This window comes from Pan troglodytes, chromosome 11 (assembly GCF_028858775.2).
Source record: "Pan troglodytes isolate AG18354 chromosome 11, NHGRI_mPanTro3-v2.0_pri, whole genome shotgun sequence".
In the NCBI taxonomy this organism is placed as follows: Eukaryota; Metazoa; Chordata; class Mammalia; order Primates; family Hominidae; genus Pan; species Pan troglodytes.
Window position 1 is genome coordinate 111,295,308 of NC_072409.2, and position 17,381 is coordinate 111,312,688.

The 17,381-nt window shown below is 41.8% G+C and overlaps 1 protein-coding gene across 36 annotated transcripts in view; it reads left to right on the forward strand.

Moving 5' to 3' along the window:
- Positions 1 to 17,381, forward strand: part of SPATA6L (spermatogenesis associated 6 like) — a 163,973-nt gene that overhangs the window by 54,729 nt on the left and 91,863 nt on the right. For 11 of the 36 annotated variants that reach the window (XM_063788766.1, XM_054658645.2, XM_054658648.2 and 8 more), the window contains 3 exons: positions 8,157 to 8,250; positions 9,324 to 9,426; positions 12,803 to 13,002. In XM_063788766.1, coding sequence (XP_063644836.1) covers positions 8,157 to 8,250; positions 9,324 to 9,413 — 184 coding nt within the window. In that variant the 3' untranslated portion in view covers positions 9,414 to 9,426; positions 12,803 to 13,002. Of the gene's footprint in view, positions 1 to 8,156; positions 8,251 to 9,323; positions 9,427 to 12,802; positions 13,003 to 17,381 lie in introns of those variants that run through there. The other 25 variants (XM_054658650.2, XM_054658647.2, XM_054658649.2 and 22 more) reach the window with 5 other exon arrangements.

The window sequence follows — 17,381 nt, forward strand, 5'->3', positions numbered from 1 at the left end:
AAAGTTTTTAGAGAAGAATAGAAATAATGTTTGTAGTCTTAAACATGGGCAGTGCTTTAGGTGGTGCTTCCATTTACTATGAGTTGTTTTCTTGGGTTGGCAATGGATTTGTGTAGATCCATTCATACTGTTGGTCTTATCTCCCTGGAAAAACCAGTGGGACATGCTTGTCACAGAGAGAGCTGGAGTGGAGGCCTGGATGTGGGCCGGAACCAGCCAAGCAGAGGGGCAACTGCACAGGGAGGTCATTCATATGGTAGCCATAGTAACAACTGGATTTCCAGATGTTCCTGTCATTTCCAGTGTTTACCATACATTAATTAAAGAGAATCATTTTCTTTCTTTCTTTTTTTTTTGAGATAGAATCTTGCTATGTTACCCAGGCTGGAGTACAGTGGCCCCATCTCAGCTCACTGCAACCTCCACCTCCCAGGTTCAAGCAATTTTCATGCCTCAGCCTCCTGGTATCTGGGACTACAGATGTACCACCACCACACCTGGCTAATTTTTTGTATTTTAGTAGAGATGGGGTTTCACTACTTTAGCCAGGCTGGTCTGGAACTCTTGGCCTCAAGAGATCCGGCCAACTCAGCCTTCCAAAGTGCTGGGATTATAGGTGTGAGCCACTGTGCCTGGCCCCAAGTGGCTATAATTCTTTGGGTGTTTTTAGAAAACTGTATCTGTGCCTTTCATTATCAAATTGCTATGTACACTTTCAGCTTAGTTATACCTCAGACTTTAGGATTTGGTAACCATCCCCCTCCTGAATATTAATGGATGGATGAATGAATGAATGAATGAATGAGAGAATAAATTCAATCACTCCAGAAATATTTATTAGCTACTTACTGTGCTATTCAGTTCCTACTCTGCCCTGGGATGAGCTATTAAACAAAGAGTCTCAGCTCAATTTCACTCTAGGAGTAAAGACCGCCATTAACCAAATAATGACAAAATGTCCAGTGGTGCAAATGGTATTAATGAGGTGTAGATAAATGAAACTGCAAGTGCGTATAACAGAGCAGCTGACCTCCTCTACAGGAGAGGGCTCAGAAAGGACTTTGCTGAGAACTCAACAATTGAACTGAACTCTGAAGGGTGGGTAGGAGTTAATAAGAGTAGTGAGCCCCTGGGGTTGGGAGGTAGAAGAGGGAACAGTGTTGCCAAATGCCTATGGAAGGTAGAAAATGCTCTATGTTTGGGGAACTGAAAGAGACTGTCAAACCGATGGTTCAGTTTGGAGTCTGGGTGGCCTAAAGTAAATGAGATATAAGATAAAGTCCTGGTGGTAGGAAACAACCAGGATTGGAGGCTGGGTGTAGTGGCTCACACCTGTAATCCCAGCACTTTGGGAGGCTGAGGCAGGAGGATCACTGAGTACAAGAGTTTGAGACCAGCCTGGACAGCATAGGGAGACCCTGTCTCTACAAAATATTTGAAAGTTCGCTCTGCATGGTGGTGCATAACTGTAGTCCCAGCTCTTTGGGAGATTCAGGTGGAAGGATCCCTTGAGCCCAGGAGTTCGAGACCAGCCTGGGTAGCAAGACCCTATCTCTTAAAGAAAAAAAAAAGTAGCCAGGCATGGCAACATGTACCTAGTTGGTCCTCTCTACCTGGGAGGCTGAAGTTGGAGGATTGCTTGAGTCCAAGAGTTCAAGGTTGCAGTGAGCTATGATCATGCAATTGTATGTTAGCCTGGGTGATAATCTCTCCCTGAAACAACAACTACTGGGATTAAATTTTATATTAAAATTTTTTGAATTAAAAATTTTTTTTCTTTTATTATTATACTTTAAGTTTTAGGGTACATGTGCACATTGTGCAGGTTAGTTACATATGTATACATGTGCCACGCTGGTGCGCTGCACCCACTAACTCGTCATCTAGCATTAGGTGTATCTCCCACTGCTATCCCTCCCCCCTCCCCCCACCCCACAACAGTCTCCAGAGTGTGATGTTCCCCTTCCTGTGTCCATGTGATCTCATTGTTCAATTCCCTCCTATGAGTGAGAATATGCGGTGTTTGGTTTTTTGTTCTTGCAATAGTTTACTGAGAATGATGATTTCCAATTTCATCCATGTCCCGACAAAGGACATGAACTCATCATTTTTTATGGCTGCATAGTATTCCATGGTGTATATGTGCCACATTTTCTTAATCCAGTCTATCATTGTTGGACATTTGGGTTGGTTCCAAGTCTTTGCTATTGTGAATAGTGCCGCAATAAACATACGTGTGCATGTGTCTTTATAGCAGCATGATTTATAGTCCTTTGGGTATATACCCAGTAATGGGATGGCTGGGTCAAATGGTATTTCTAGTTCTAGATCCCTGAGGAATTGCCACACTGACTTCCACAATGGTTGAACTAGTTTACAGTCCCACCAACAGTGTAAAAGTGTTCCTATTTCTCCACATCCTCTCCAGCACCTGTTGTTTCCTGACTTTTGAATGATTGCCATTCTAACTGGTGTGACATGGTATCTCAATGTGGTTTTGATTTGCATTTCTCTGATGGCCAGTGATGATGAGCATTTTTTCATGTGTTTTTTGGCTGCATAAATGTCTTCTTTTGAGAAGTGTCTGTTCATGTCCTTTGCCCACTTTTTGATGGGGTTGTTTGTTTTTTTCTTGTAAATTTGTTGGAGTTCATTGTAGATTCTGGATATTAGCCCTTTGTCAGATGAGTAGGTTGCAAAAATTTTCTCCCATTTTGTAGGTTGCCTGTTCACTCTGATGGTAGTTTCTTTTGCTGTACAGAAGCTCTTTAGTTTAATTAGATCCCATTTGTCAATTTTGGCTTTTGTTGCCATTGCTTTTGGTGTTTTAGACATGAAGTCCTTGCCCATGCCTATGTCCTGAATGGTATTGCCTAGGTTTTCTTCTAGGGTTTTTATGGTTTTAGGTCTAACATTAAAGTCTTTAATCCATCTTGAATTGATTTTTGTATAAGGTGTAAGGAAGGGATCCAGTTTCAGCTTTCTACATATGGCTAGCCAGTTTTCCCAGCACCATTTATTAAATAGGGAATCCTTTCCCCATTTCTTGTTTTTCTCAGGTTTGTCAAAGATCAGATACTTGTAGATATGCGGCATTATTTCTGAGGGCTCTGTTCTGTTCCATTGATCTATATCTCTGTTTTGGTACCAGTACCATGCTGTTTTGGTTACTGTAGCCTTGTAGTATAGTTTGAAGTCAGGTAGTGTGATGCCTCCAGCTTTGTTCTTTTGGCTTAGGATTGACTTGGCAATGCGGGCTCTTTTTTGGTTCCATATGAACTTTAAAGTAGTTTTTTCCAATTCTGTGAAGAAAGTCATTGGTAGCTTGATGGGGATGGCATTGAATCTGTAAATTACCTTGGGCAGTATGGCCATTTTCATGACATTGATTCTTCCTACCCATGAGCATGGAATGTTCTTCCATTTGTTTGTATCCTCTTTTATTTCATTGAGCAGTGGTTTGTAGTTCTCCTTGAAGAGGTCCTTCACATCCCTTGTAAGTTGGATTCCTAGGTATTTTTTTCTCTTTGAAGCAATTGTGAATGGGAGTTCACTCATGATTTGGCTCTCTGTTTGTCTGTTGTTGGTGTATAAGAATGCTTGTGATTTTTGTACATTGATTTTGTATCCTGACACTTTGCTGAAGTTGCTTATCAGCTTAAGGAGATTTTGGGCTGAGACAATGGGGTTTTCTACATATACAATCATGTCGTCTGCAAACAGGGACAATTTGACTTCCTCTTTTCCTAATTGAATACCCTTTATTTCCTTCTCCTGCCTAATTGCCCTGGCCAGAACTTCCAACACTATGTTGAATAGGAGTGGTGAGAGAGGGCATCCCTGTCTTGTGCCAGTTTTCAAAGGGAATGCTTCCAGTTTTTGCCCATTCAGTATGATATTGGCTGTGGGTTTGTCATAGATAGCTCTTATTATTTTGAAATACGTCCCATCAATACCTAATTTATTGAGAGTTTTTAGCATGAAGGGTTGTTGAATTTTGTCAAAGGCCTTTTCTGCATCTATTGAGATAATCATGTGGTTTTTGTCTTTGGCTCTGTTTATATGCTGGATTACATTTATTGATTTGCGTATATTGAACCAGCCTTGCATCCCAGGGATGAAGCCCACTTGATCATGGTGGTTAAGCTTTTTGATGTGCTGCTGGATTTGCTTTGCCAGTATTTTATTGAGGACTTTTGCATCAATGTTCATCAAGGATATTGGTCTAAAATTCTCTTTTTTGGTTGTGTCTCTGCCTGGCTTTGGTATCAGAATGATGCTGGCCTCATCAAATGAGTTAGGGAGGATTCCCTCTTTTTCTATTGATTGGAATAGTTTCAGAAGGAATGGTACCAGTTCCTCCTTGTACCTCTGGTAGAATTCGGCTGTGAATCCATCTGGTCCTGGACTCTTTTTGATTGGTAAGCTATTGATTATTGCCACAATTTCAGCTCCTGTTATTGGTCTATTCAGAGATTCAACTTCTTCCTGGTTTAGTCTTGGGAGAGCTTATGTGTCGAGGAATTTATCCATTTCTTCTAGATTTTCTAGTTTATTTGCGTAGAGGTGTTTGTAGTATTCTCTGATGGTAGTTTGTATTTCTGTGGGATCGGTGGTGATATCCCCTTTATCATTTTTTATTGCATCTATTTGATTCTTCTCTCTTTTTTTCTTCATTAGTCTTGCTAGTGGTCTATTTTGTTGATCCTTTCAAAAAACCAGCTCCTGGATTCATTAATTTTTTGAAGGGTTTTTGTGTCTCTATTTCCTTCAGTTCTGCTCTGATTTTAGTTATTTCTTGCCTTCTGCTAGCTTTTGAATGTGTTTGCTCTTGCTTTTCTAGTTCTTTTAATTGTGATGTTAGGGTGTCAATTTTAGATCTTTCCTGCTTTCTCTTGGGGGCATTTAGTGCTATAAATTTCCCTCTACACACTGCTTTGAATGCATCCCAGAGATTCTGGTATGTTGTGTCTTTGTTCTCGTTGGTTTCAAAGAACATCTTTATTTCTGCCTTCATTTCGTTATGTACCCAGTAGTCATTCAGGAGCAGGTTATTCAGTTTCCATGTAGTTGAGCGGTTTTGAGTGAGATTCTTAATCCTGAGTTCTAGTTTGATTGCACTGTGGTCTGAGAGATAGTTTGTTATAATTTCTGTTCTTTTACATTTGCTGAGGAGAGCTTTACTTCCCAGTATGTGGTCAATTTTGGAATAGGTGTGGTGTGGTGCTGAAAAAAATGTATATTCTGTTGATTTGGGGTGGAGAGTTCTGTAGATGTCTATTAGGTCTGCTTGGTGCAGAGCTGAGTTCAATTCCTGGGTATCCTTGTTGACTTTCTGTCTTGTTGATCTGTCTAATGTTGACAGTGGGGTGTTAAAGTCTCCCATTATTAATGTGTGGGAGTCTAAGTCTCTTTGTAGGTCACTCAGGACTTGCTTTATGAATCTGGGTGCTCCTGTATTGGGTGCATATATATTTAGGATAGTTAGCTCTTCTTGTTGAATTGATCCCTTTACCATTATGTAATGGCCATCTTTGTCTCTTTTGATCTTTATTGGTTTAAAGTCTGTTTTATCAGAGACTAGGATTGCAACCCCTGCCTTTTTTTGTTTTCCATTTGCTTGATAGATCTTCCTCCATCCTTTTATTTTGAGCCTATGTGTGTCTCTGCTCGTGAGATGGGTTTCCTGAATACAGCACACTGATGGGTCTTGACTCTTTATCCAATTTGCCAGTCTGTGTCTTTTAATTGGAGCATTTAGTCCATTTACATTTAAAGTTAATATTGTTATGTGTGAATTTGATCCTGTCATGATGATGTTAGCTGGTTATTTTGCTCGTTAGTTGATGCAGTTTCTTCCTAGTCTCGATGGTCTTTACATTTTGGCATGATTTTGCAGCGGCTGGTACCGGTTGTTCCTTTCCATGTTTAGCGCTTCCTTCAGGAACTCTTGTAAGGCAGGCCTGCTAGTGACAAAATCTCTCAGCATTTGCTTGTCTGTAAAGTATTTTATTTCTCCTTCACTTATGAAGCTTAGTTTGGCTGGATATGAAATTCTGGGTTGAAAATTCTTTTCTTTAAGAATGTTGAATATTGGCCCCAATTCTCTTCTGGCTTGTAGGGTTTCTGCTGAGAGATCCGCTGTTAGTCTGATGGGCTTCCCTTTGAGGGTAACCCGACCTTTCTCTCTGGCTGCCCTTAACATTTTTTCCTTCATTTCACCTTTGGTGAATCTGACAATTATGTGTGTTGGAGTTGCTCTTCTCGAGGAGTATCTTTGTGGTGTTCTCTGTATTTCCTGAATCTGAACGTTGGCCTGCCTTGCTAGATTGGGGAAGTTCTCCTGGATAATATCCTGCAGAGTGTTTTCCAACTTGGTTCCATTCTCCCCGTCACTTTCAGGTACACCAATCAGACGTAGATTTGGTCTTTTTACATAGTCCCATATTTCTTGGAGGCTTTGCTCATTTATTTTTATTCTTTTTACTCTAAACTTCCCTTCTCGCTTCATTTCATTCATTTCATCTTCCATCGCTGATACCCTTTCTTCCAGTTGATCGCATCGGCTCCTGAGGCTTCTGCATTTTTCACGTAGTTCTCGAGCCTTGGTTTTCAGCTCCATCAGCTCCTTTAAGCACTTCTCTGTATTGGTTATTCTAGTTATACATTCTTCTTAATTTTTTTCAAAGTTTTTAACTTCTTTGCCTTTGGTTTGAATGTCCTCCTGTAGCTCAGAGTAATTTGATCGTCTGAAGCCTTCTTCTCTCAGCTCGTCAAAGTCATTCTCCATCCAGCTTTGTTCCCTTGCTGGTGAGGAACTGCGTTCCTTTGGAGGAGGAGAGGCGCTCTGCTTTTTAGAGTTTCCAGTTTTTCTGTTCTGTTTTTTCCCCATCTTTGTGGTTTTATCTACTTTTGGTCTTTGATGATGGTGATGTACAGATGGGTTTTTGGTGTGGATGTCCTTTCTGTTTGTTAGTTTCCCTTCTAACAGACAGGACCCTCAGCTGCAGGTCTGTTGGAGTACCCGGCCGTGTGAGGTGTCAGTGTGCCCCTGCTGGGGGGTGCCTCCCAGTTAGGCTGCTCGGGGGTCAGGGGTCAGGGACCCACTCGAGGAGGCAGTCTGCCCGTTCTCAGATCTCCAGCTGCGGGCTGGGAGAACCACTGCTCTCTTCAAAGCTGTCAGACAGGGACACTTAAGTCTGCAGAGGTTACTGCTGTCTTTTTGTTTGTCTGTGCCCTGCCCCCAGAGGTGGAGCCTACAGAGGCAGGCAGGCCTCCTCGAGCTGTGGTGGGCTCCACCCAGTTCGAGCTTCCCGGCTGCTTTGTTTACCTCAGCAAGCCTGGGCAATGGTGGACGCCCCTCCCCCAGCCTCGCTGCCGCCTTGCAGTTTGATCTCAGACTGCTGTGCTAGCAACCAGCGAGACTCCGTGGGCGTAGGACCCTCCGAGCCAGGTGTGGGATATAGTCTCGTGGTGCACCGTTCTTTAAGCCGGTCTGAAAAGCGCAATATTCGGGTGGGAGTGACCCGATTTTCCAGGTGCTGTCAGTCACCCCTTTCTCTGACTAGGAAAGGGAACTCCCTGACCCCTTGCGCTTCCCAGGTGAGGCAATGCCTCGCCCTGCTTGGGCTCCTGCACAGTGCGTGCACCCACTGACCTGCGCCCACTGTCTGGCACTCCCTAGTGAGATGAACCCGCTACCTCAGATGGAAATGCAGAAATCACCCGTCTTCTGCGTCGCTCTCGCTGGGAGCTGGAGACCGGAGCTGTTGCTATTAGGCCATCTTGGCTCTCCCCGAAAACCGGATTTAAATTTTATATTAAAAATTTTTAGATTAAAATTTTAAATGTAAAAGTAGGGTTTGTTCTTGAGAGAAATATCTGAAAAACACAGGAAAGTACAAAGAAGAAAAGAATCACTCATAGCCACACATAGAAACACAAAAAATTCTTAACATCTGAGCAGTTTTTATTCCCCAGTGCTTTTCCTATGGGTAGGTTTAAGAAAGACATTGAAATCACACTATGTTTACCATTTTACGTGCTGCTGTTTTTTATTATAATTAAGTTTTAAATATCAATCCATACCGTCATGTGCTTTAAGTGTCCTTTTTAGTAGCTGCTTAATATTCCACCCTGTTCCATCTGTTGAGCAGGTTCCATCCTGGTTCTCAGTCCACACGGAAGAATATCCATGAGAGGGTATGCAGTCTTCTGACATCCCACAGAGCACAGCTGCACCAAAACAAGGTTAGACTTTCTTATAAAACTAGATCTTTGCTCACTACATAATATGTGAACAGGGACCTACAGTCTAGTCGGGGAGACAGACATTAATCAAATAACCACAGAAATAAGTGGAAAATTGTGAGGCTTACCAAGGAGATTACCTGTTGTCCTGAGATTGAATGGTAGCGGGTATTTGACATGGCTGGGAGTCAGGGCTGGCTTCCTGAGGATGAGACAGTGGGGCTTGGATCCAACGGAGGAGTAGCAGCTAATTTGGTGCACAGCACTCATCAAGCCGAGGTCCTTTCAAAGGACTGAGAGAAGACAGGCTAACTGGCCCACAGAGCATTCCTTTCCCATGCACACATGAATCCCAGTCCAGGGAAGAATACAGTTGTTTGTGTGAGCTATGTAAGGCCACAACATGGAAGAAAGTTGTTCTAGAATTTAATAAGGTGGTTTTGGCTGTATGACTTTTACAGGGGTATGGGGAGTGCTTCTGATCCATTGGTAGGTATTCCCAGTACTTTGTCACTGATTCAGATACACAGCTAAGTGGCCGTTCACCTGCTCAAAAGAATTCAAATATAGGACAACAGTGCCCCCAGTGGCTGAATTTAATGATGCCATGTAGTTGCATTAGTCCTCTTGACTTATTATATACTGGCATATGCTAGATTTGCAGGATGACACTTAAAACTAAATATTGTTTGCCCTAACCATGAGGGTAGTGAATTAATTCTTTTCTGCAAAGTCATTGGCTTTGCTTTAATTCCCAACCTTTTCAGGCAAGGAATCTCTTTAAAATGTAAACAAAGGCCTGGTTTGGGGCTCAAATCTATAATCCTAGTACTTTGGGAGGCTGAGGAGGGAGAATCCCTTGAGGCCAGGAGGTTCAAGACCAGCCTGGCAACATAATGAGACCTCGTCTCTACAAAAAAAGAAAGATTCTATATACACACATATATAGTGAACCCCATATAACGGCATAAATGGGATGCACAGACCTCCTACATGCAAAACTACACATCTGGGTATCATCCATCTCTATTATGTTATGAGTAACATAATTGCTGGATTTGTTTTTATTGTAGGAAGATTCTACCTCTGAAGTAAATTATATCATTGAAAGACCAAGCTACCCTCTGAAGAAATACTCACTGCACGAAGAGAGATATTTTTAAGGTACTGTCTTATGTAAGTAAGCAGCCTAAGTGCTTCTCCTTATCTTGGTTTGCTAAAAGAATTTCAGTTTCCTCCTATCAATATGAAGTAACTAGAAAGTGTGGAGGACAGGAGACTTGGAGGAGACCCGAGAACCGCGTTCTTCCCTTGCTCTGTATGATAACTGCAGTGCACGTGCCTTCCAGCTCTCTTGCCTCCTCTTGTAATCATCTCCCCTGCCCGCAACATCACCCTTTATCTAATAGACTTTCCGGCCTTCTTTCAGCTTCTTGAACACGGAGCTTTTTCCTGCCATGGGGTCTCTGCACATGTTGTTTTCTCCATCTGGAATATGTCTTCCTGACTCTGCCTGGCTAACTTCTATTTGTCCTTCCAGGCTTATGATTTTCTATGACACGACACTCCCTCTCTCTGTGATGTGTACCCTTTAGTACACAGCATTTTTCCTTCATAAATTATGACACAATTTCTTATTATATTTTTATCTGGGCTGATTGTTTAAAATCTGTCTCTTCTACTGGAGTGAAACCTTATGAGATCAGAGAATCTGTCTCTGTTGTTCACTGCTTTATACGCAGTATTTAGTGCCATACAATGGAATCACATTTAACTTTTCAAACACATGTACTTGGTGTGTGCACTGAACAAGAACCTGCCTACCCATCTCCACCCTGCTGCTGTCTCTGTATCACCTGACCCTCCACAATGGTTGCTGCTCAGTAAAGAGGGTTTTTTTTGTTTTTGTTTTTGTTTTGACATGGAGCTCTGTCACCCAGGCTAGAGTGCAATGGCGCAATCTTGGTTCACTGCAACCTCCACCACCCAGGTTCAAGTGATTCTCCTGCCTCAGCCTCCTGAGTAGCTGGGATTACAGGTGCGCACAACCACACCCAGCTAATTTTTGCATTTTTAGTAGAGATGGGGTTTCACAATGTTGGTCAGCCTGGTCTCAAACTCCTGACCTCGTGATCTGCCTGCCTCGGCCTCCCAAAGTGCTGGGATTACAGGCGTGAGCCACCGCGCCCGGTCGCAGTAAAGAGTTTTTATAAATGCATGTTGAATATGCATTTATTATGAATGCATGTAACAAGGCAACTCTAGAATTCAGATCTGTGGCAAGTAGTTAGCCACATTGTGGGACATCATCGTTTCTCATATATTCTTTTCTTTTCCATTCAAGCCCAGAATAATAATTGCTCTTCCTTATGACATGCGGCCTGAGTGCTGAGACTAGTACACATACTTCACATGTATTAAACAAATTCATATCTAATTCTCAGGACAACCCAATGAGATAGGTACTATCATTAGTTCCATCTTACAGATAGGAAAACTGAGGCATAGGTTAGGTCCCTTGCTCAAGGTGACATGGCTAGTGAATGGTGGAGCTTTATTCTCTTAACCACTACATTCTATTGCATTTTCAAAGCTAGAGTGTAATCATACATGGAAATCCATGTCTCCCCATGTGTGAAGGAGGGCCCTTTGGAACCCAAGCAGAGTTCGTGGGCATTGCCTTCGGAAGGCTCCCACTAGGATCCTATAGCTTTGTACTGTATAGTCCTCATGTCAGCAGGATCAGAATAATTATGCGTCTTTCTAAACAATAAAGGAGTGTGGGATGACCTGCTAAGTTTTCACTGTAGTCAGGCTCCTGAAAGTCTGTTTTGAGGGTCATGCATGCTTTACAGAACAAGTTGGCTTGCCCTAGGAATGGCCAGGGCTCCCCACCTTTAGCACAGAGGAATGTGCAGGACAGCTCAGTAATGGCCCATTCTGCAGGCTTCTACCTTAGAACGTTCTGCTTGCTAGATTAAAGGACGGATTCTGGGCCATTTACTCTCTGGTTACCAAAATAATTGCCATCTAGGCAATTATTTAGGTGGTTATACGGAACATAGCCCACATGATTATCAAATGCCAATACATTGAATTTCAACATGGGTAATATCAAGTTACATAGAGCCCTGAACCAGCTGATATGTGGACACTGATGTGGGGGGATAGAGAGAAGGTAAGAAAAGAAAAGAAAAAAAACGTCAATTCTTTCTTGGAAAATAGGTTTCCCACACAACAGGAATTCCCACCCAGTAGTTTGGCATACACTTAGAATACCTTCTCTGGAAGTCTCCATACCATCCTCCCTGACCCCGCTTCTTGAGTCATGGATTCCTGGAGAGGCTGGGATCCTGGAGGGTCATTTTAGTGAAGCTTTAGTGATTGTGAAAACCCAAGTGACTCTGGCTAGTCTTAAGCAAACGGGGCATTTATTTGAAAGATGCTGAGCATCCATCTCAGTGAGTCCAGGAAAGATCCAAACAGGCAAGATCAAATAGCTAGAACAGGACAGCCAGAGCCACTCCTGTGGGTTGGGAGGACAGACCCCAGACAGGAGGCATCCCCCACACACAACCCAGTGGCTCCCACTACGTGTCTCAATCCCGGCTTTTCTTGAGGACTCTCTTCTAATGGCAGCACCAATTCCTGTCCCTCCCCTTCTCCATATCTGTTTCACTGCCAGGTCCTGGCTCCCCAGCGATCTCGAGATCTCAGGGAGATGAAAAAGTAGATTCTTACCACAAAAAGGTCAGGGATTCTTGAGCCAAAAACAATGAGTCCCATTGTCTGACCACATAGAGGGAGAGAATGGGTGGAAGAAATGGGTTGAAGGGGTTGGAATACATCTATTTCTGGATCTTTTGGGACTTGGTACTTTTGGTATAAACAGAGTATCCCTTGTATATTTAAAATTGGTGAATTTTACCACACAAAAAACAAACATCCAAAAAACCAAAAAAAAAAAAAAAAAAAAACCTCCCATAAAGAAACCCCTCAGATTATCCCTAGTTCTCTTGGAAGGCATAATTGCCGTGACATCACGGCCCCTAGTGTGCAATGCCGAATTACAGAGCAAGACTCCATCAAAAAGAAAGGAAAGAAAGGAAGAAAGAAGGGAGCGAGGGAGGGAAGGAAGGAAGGGAGGAAGGAAGGAAGGGAAGGGAAGGGAAGGAAGGAAGGAAATTTGTTCAGTAGAATATAGTTAATTGGAACACATTTAACAGCTCAACTGAATAACACCTATTTTGGCACATTTACTATGTAGCAAGGACTGTGCTAACTCTTCACTATAATAGTAAGAGGTAGATACTCTGTCATCATCCTGATATTTTACAAAGACGTCAAGTAAATTGTCCAAGGTCACACAGATGCTCACTGGGTTATTCTGTTGTGGGAATCCGGGGAAAAAGCTCAGAGACTAAGTGATCCCAAGGCATAGCTACATGCCAAGATTGGGGTAGTATGACATTATCTTTTTCTCCTTACTTGTATTGATTGTTTGCCTTTTTCTCAGTACCACATGTAGAATGTGATGTTTCAAATTTTGCAGGGGAAATTAATGAAAGCTTAAGGAGAATCATGAAGAGTTCACTCACTGAGACAATTGAAGCATCCTTAAAGAAATGAACACTTTTTGTTGTCTGTGTTGAGTCACTGATGTCTAATCCCCTTTAAACCAAACCCTGTACTCAGTCTTTTGTGCCCAGGTAAGAGTTGTTGATTAAAGTGTTTGCTGTTTGGGGGCTCACATTTTCTTGTCAAGCTGGAAAATTTGTGTTTTTGCATGTTTGTTTTGAACATGGAAGAGAAAGCACTGTAGATGGGTGGCAGGTGCTTATCCATTTGGAAAGCACTTAGAATTCTAATGAAAATGTCAAGATGCCTTTTAAGGTATTCTTCATTTCTGACAGTAAATGTGTTCTTGAAAACTTCTTTTTTTTCCTCTCTTCGTCCTTCTGAACGCTTCCCCCCCGCCCCCTGTCTCTCTCTGTCTCTCTCTCTCAAATTAATTATATATGAGCTAGAGGAAGTTGCTATTCACAGGAATAACCTGATAAATCCTCCAGGAAATACTATCAACCTGACTTTCTCTTTTCAGTAGATCCGTTTTTGTTGTTGTTTGTTTATTTCTTAGTGTTAGGCTTGATTTACGTGAAGTCCACTAAAAACCTTGGAAAAGAGAGCATTACATCTGGATAATTCAGATCTTGTTTTAAATGTTGAATTCCTGTGATAAATTTGTAAGAGGAGGCTAGCTCCTTTGGAGTGTAGTTTAAACTACTCCTTCTGTTTCCTACTCCTTTGTTCCAGCAATTCTTTGTAAATTTAGATGAGGAACAAAACCTTCCTCAAATATTTCTCCAGAAGAACTACACATTAAGTAAATAGGTTCTACAGATAGGACTGCCAATGCCAGGTTTTAAAGTTAGTTAGGAAGGTGCATTTATGAAATGCTTACACAGTGTGAGGGAGCAGGAATAGGAAGGGGCTGGGATAAAGGGAGACTAGAGGCACATTTGTCTTCGTTGATATAGACCCAGAGAAGAGGGGCCTGAAAATGGAAACTTATTTCCCTCCTTCATAGTGTAACCATAGCATTTTCCTCTACCAGCCCTACTATAGTGTGAATGTTTGTGTCCCCTCAACATTTGTATGTTGAAATCCTAACCTCTAAGGAAATGGGGCCTTTTGGGAGGTGATGAGGTTGTGAGGGTGAACCCCTCATAAATGGGATTAGTGCCCTATAAATAGGCTCAAGGGAGCTCGTTTGCCCCTTCCACTGGCGAGGAGACAGCGAGAAGGCGCCATCTCTGAACCAGGAGGAGGGCCCTCACCAGATTCTGCATCTGCCAACATTCTGATCTTGGACTTCCCAGCTTCCAGAACTGTGAGAAATGAATTCCTGTTGTTTGTAAGCTACCCAGTTTAAGACATTTTGTTATAGCAGCGTGAATAGAGTAAGACACTACCCTAAAACTTGTTCAGTTTTTAGAAGATTCAGTGAGAGCCAAGTTTTCTTTTCTCACGGTAATCATAGGGATTGGTTCATTAGGTAAATTAAGAAAATGAAATTAAAAATTAAAACAGAAAAGGAACTCCAAAAACAAAAACAACAAAACAAAATTCATTTATCCTCTTCTTAGAATTTCAGCCAAATAAAAGTATATCCAAGTTGAACCTCCCAATCTAAAAATCTGAAATCTGAAATGCTCCAAAATCCAAAACTTTTTGAGCACCAATATAACACCATAAGTGAAAAATTCCACATCTGACTGCATGTGGCAGGGTGCAGTCAAATGCATTCGAAACTTTGTTTCATGCTCAAAATTATTTAAAATCATGTATAAAATTACCTTCAGGCTATCTGTATAAAGTGTATTTAAAACGTAAATGAATTTCATGTTTAGACTTGGGTCCTATCCCCTATCCTGAAGATACTTCATTGTGTTTATGTAAATATTCCAAAATACAAAAACAAAAACCAAAACCCAATTTTAAAATACTTCTGGTCAGTCCCAAGCACTGAAGATAAGGGAGACTCAACCTGTATCACAACCAGCATTCCACCTTGGCAAGGCCAACAGCAAGCTTAAATTACATATGCTAATATGTTCTCAGTCTCTCTGAAACTATGGTTGTCAATTTGTTGTTTTGATGTTACCTCTAAGTAGTCATCAAAAATAAGAAAATATTGTGTTACATTAAGGTTACGCTATAAGTCTCAGGAGAGGGCCGCTTACGTAAGCAGCTAAAGGAAAGCAGCCCTAATGAATTGGTATCCCATTTCAGTTATTGTTAAAATATACACCATGACATTCAATATTCAGTGTTTTTTGAAATGGTTTAAGTATAACTCTTTAATAAGATCTTAAATGCCCATTCTTATTTAAAGTCATTTTTGGTTTTCACACTAAATTATGCTTTTTTTCCCTTTACTTTCACATCTATTAACTCTATTCCTTAAATTATTATTATTTTTACTTTTGTTTCTCAGGGAATTATCTCAATTTTGAGGAATCATGCTGGGGCAAGGATTACAGTTGAAGTATTTTGCTTTTGGAGTATATAATAGTATGAATAATTTTGTGATGTTTTGGGGTTTGGATTACTTTGGGAAGATCTGTGTCATTAAACATCATAAGAATTCCCATCTGTCTTGCTTCAGTTTATAATTCCTTTCTTGACTTTTATGGTTGCAGATCTGTCAAAGCCTGGAGCATATTTTATGGGCATGTTTCATGGGGTCTTGGTTTGCAGAGGCTCCTAAGAAAATCTCCTTTGTGGAACCTAGGCCCTCCAAACAAAAGCTGCTGTACAATGAGGCCAGTTCTCTGTGGTCACCTGACTGACCCAAAGTTAGCTGAAGCCTGTAGGCCATGAATTATAAAAGAGATTTTTAAAAAATGAGAGTGCAAATGATATGTTTGACATAAAAGAGGTGGTTGGTTTTAGGTGTAATTTGAGAAGACTGATGGGTATGTGTGTGAGTTCAGCCCTAGCACCCAAATGCCAGGCTACTCTCAGTATAGCCAGTACTCCCCTGAGTTGGTCCATCAAAGAAGCCCGCTGGGCTCTCTGGAGGGCAGCCTGAGGAACAGGATATGCTCTGTAGTCCATGCTGTGACCAGAGAACCCACTAGTACCACCGGATGGGACTGCTGTCTTTCTCTGGTTAGGGGACCTCTCCTAGCACTACTTAGGGGACCTGCAGGTCTTGGGGAGACCTCTTCTCCTCTCTTCCCTTGTGCTGGGAACCCTGCCAACAGTGATGATAGCCCCAACCCTTTGCTCCTTTGGCCTGGGAGCCCCATCCTCCACACTGAATCTAGGGGCACCAAATTATGGCAATGAAGTTACTTTGTTTATCAAAGGAAAGAACCTATGCTTAATTTCACATAGGGAATTTGGTCAAAACAGGGTCATGTCTAGGACAGGAGCTTTTACATGGTGCAGATGGGTCCTTTTCTTGATGGCTGAGTTGATGGAGCTTCTTCAACAAAATGAGGAGTTTCTAGTCCAAAATTTTTCCTTGGGATTCTGCATCTTTTAGAGTGATTCATTAGCACCGCCCCGCCGTGTTTGTGTGTGTGTGTGTGTGTGTGTGTGTGTGTGTATTTTGTTTTCTTTTTTTTTAATATAAAAAATAGAGAAGGAGTCTCCCTATATTGACCAGGCTGGTCTTGAACTCCTGGCCTCAAGTGATCTGCCGCCTCGGCCTCCCAAAATGCTAGGCTTACAGGTATGAGCCACTGCGCCCCTCCGAGTACCTGGATTTAAATCCTAGTTCTGCCATTTACAGGCTGAGTGCCTTGGACAGATAATTTAACCTCTTTGTGTCTCAATGTCCTTATGTATAATATGGAGGTAATAATAGTAGCTATCTAATAATGTTATTGTTGGTAGATAATACATTTAAAGTACATTAAATCAGTGCCTGGCACAAAATGAGCACTCAGTGAGCATTAGCTATTCTTATTCTCATCTCATTTAATTTTTTGAGGAAAGCATTGCTCCCCCTATTTCTTGCTAAGGACACTGAGGCTCAGAAAAGCAAGCGTCAGAGCCAGTTTGCAAACCCTGCTCTGTCTTGTTTCCAAACCTCAGGTTCTCTGTACCACTTCCTGTCACCCCTTTGCTGCCACCTGGTTGGCCCTGAGGCATCACAGATAATTCAACTCAAAGGGTTTGAAAAACATGAACTCAGAACATTTCAGAATAACAGAGCAACTAAGGTCTCTTGACAGAAGTTGGAACAATTAACCACTTCTTGTTTAGGCCAACAAGAGAGGCTTTCTGCTCGTATTTCCTGTCATTGAAATGTTATGTTTGTAAACAGCATTTTTAGGAAGTCCCCTCCTCCCCACCACCCCCAAATAAACTTTCCTGTTCCTTTTTCTCCAGGAACTGACACTCACTGAAATTGGAATTTTGAACTGAGATAAACATCATACTTGTTTTATTGGGATGGCTTCCAGGAACAGACCGTAGGCAGTGGCAGTAGGTGTTATTGCTGGAAGTGTTGCATTCGTGGTGGGAACTCTTCATTATGAAAGCTCATTTGTTGTTGCTTAAGGGATAGGATGACGTCCTTTGTTCACTGGGTCTCCTCCCAGCCCTGCAGTTAACAA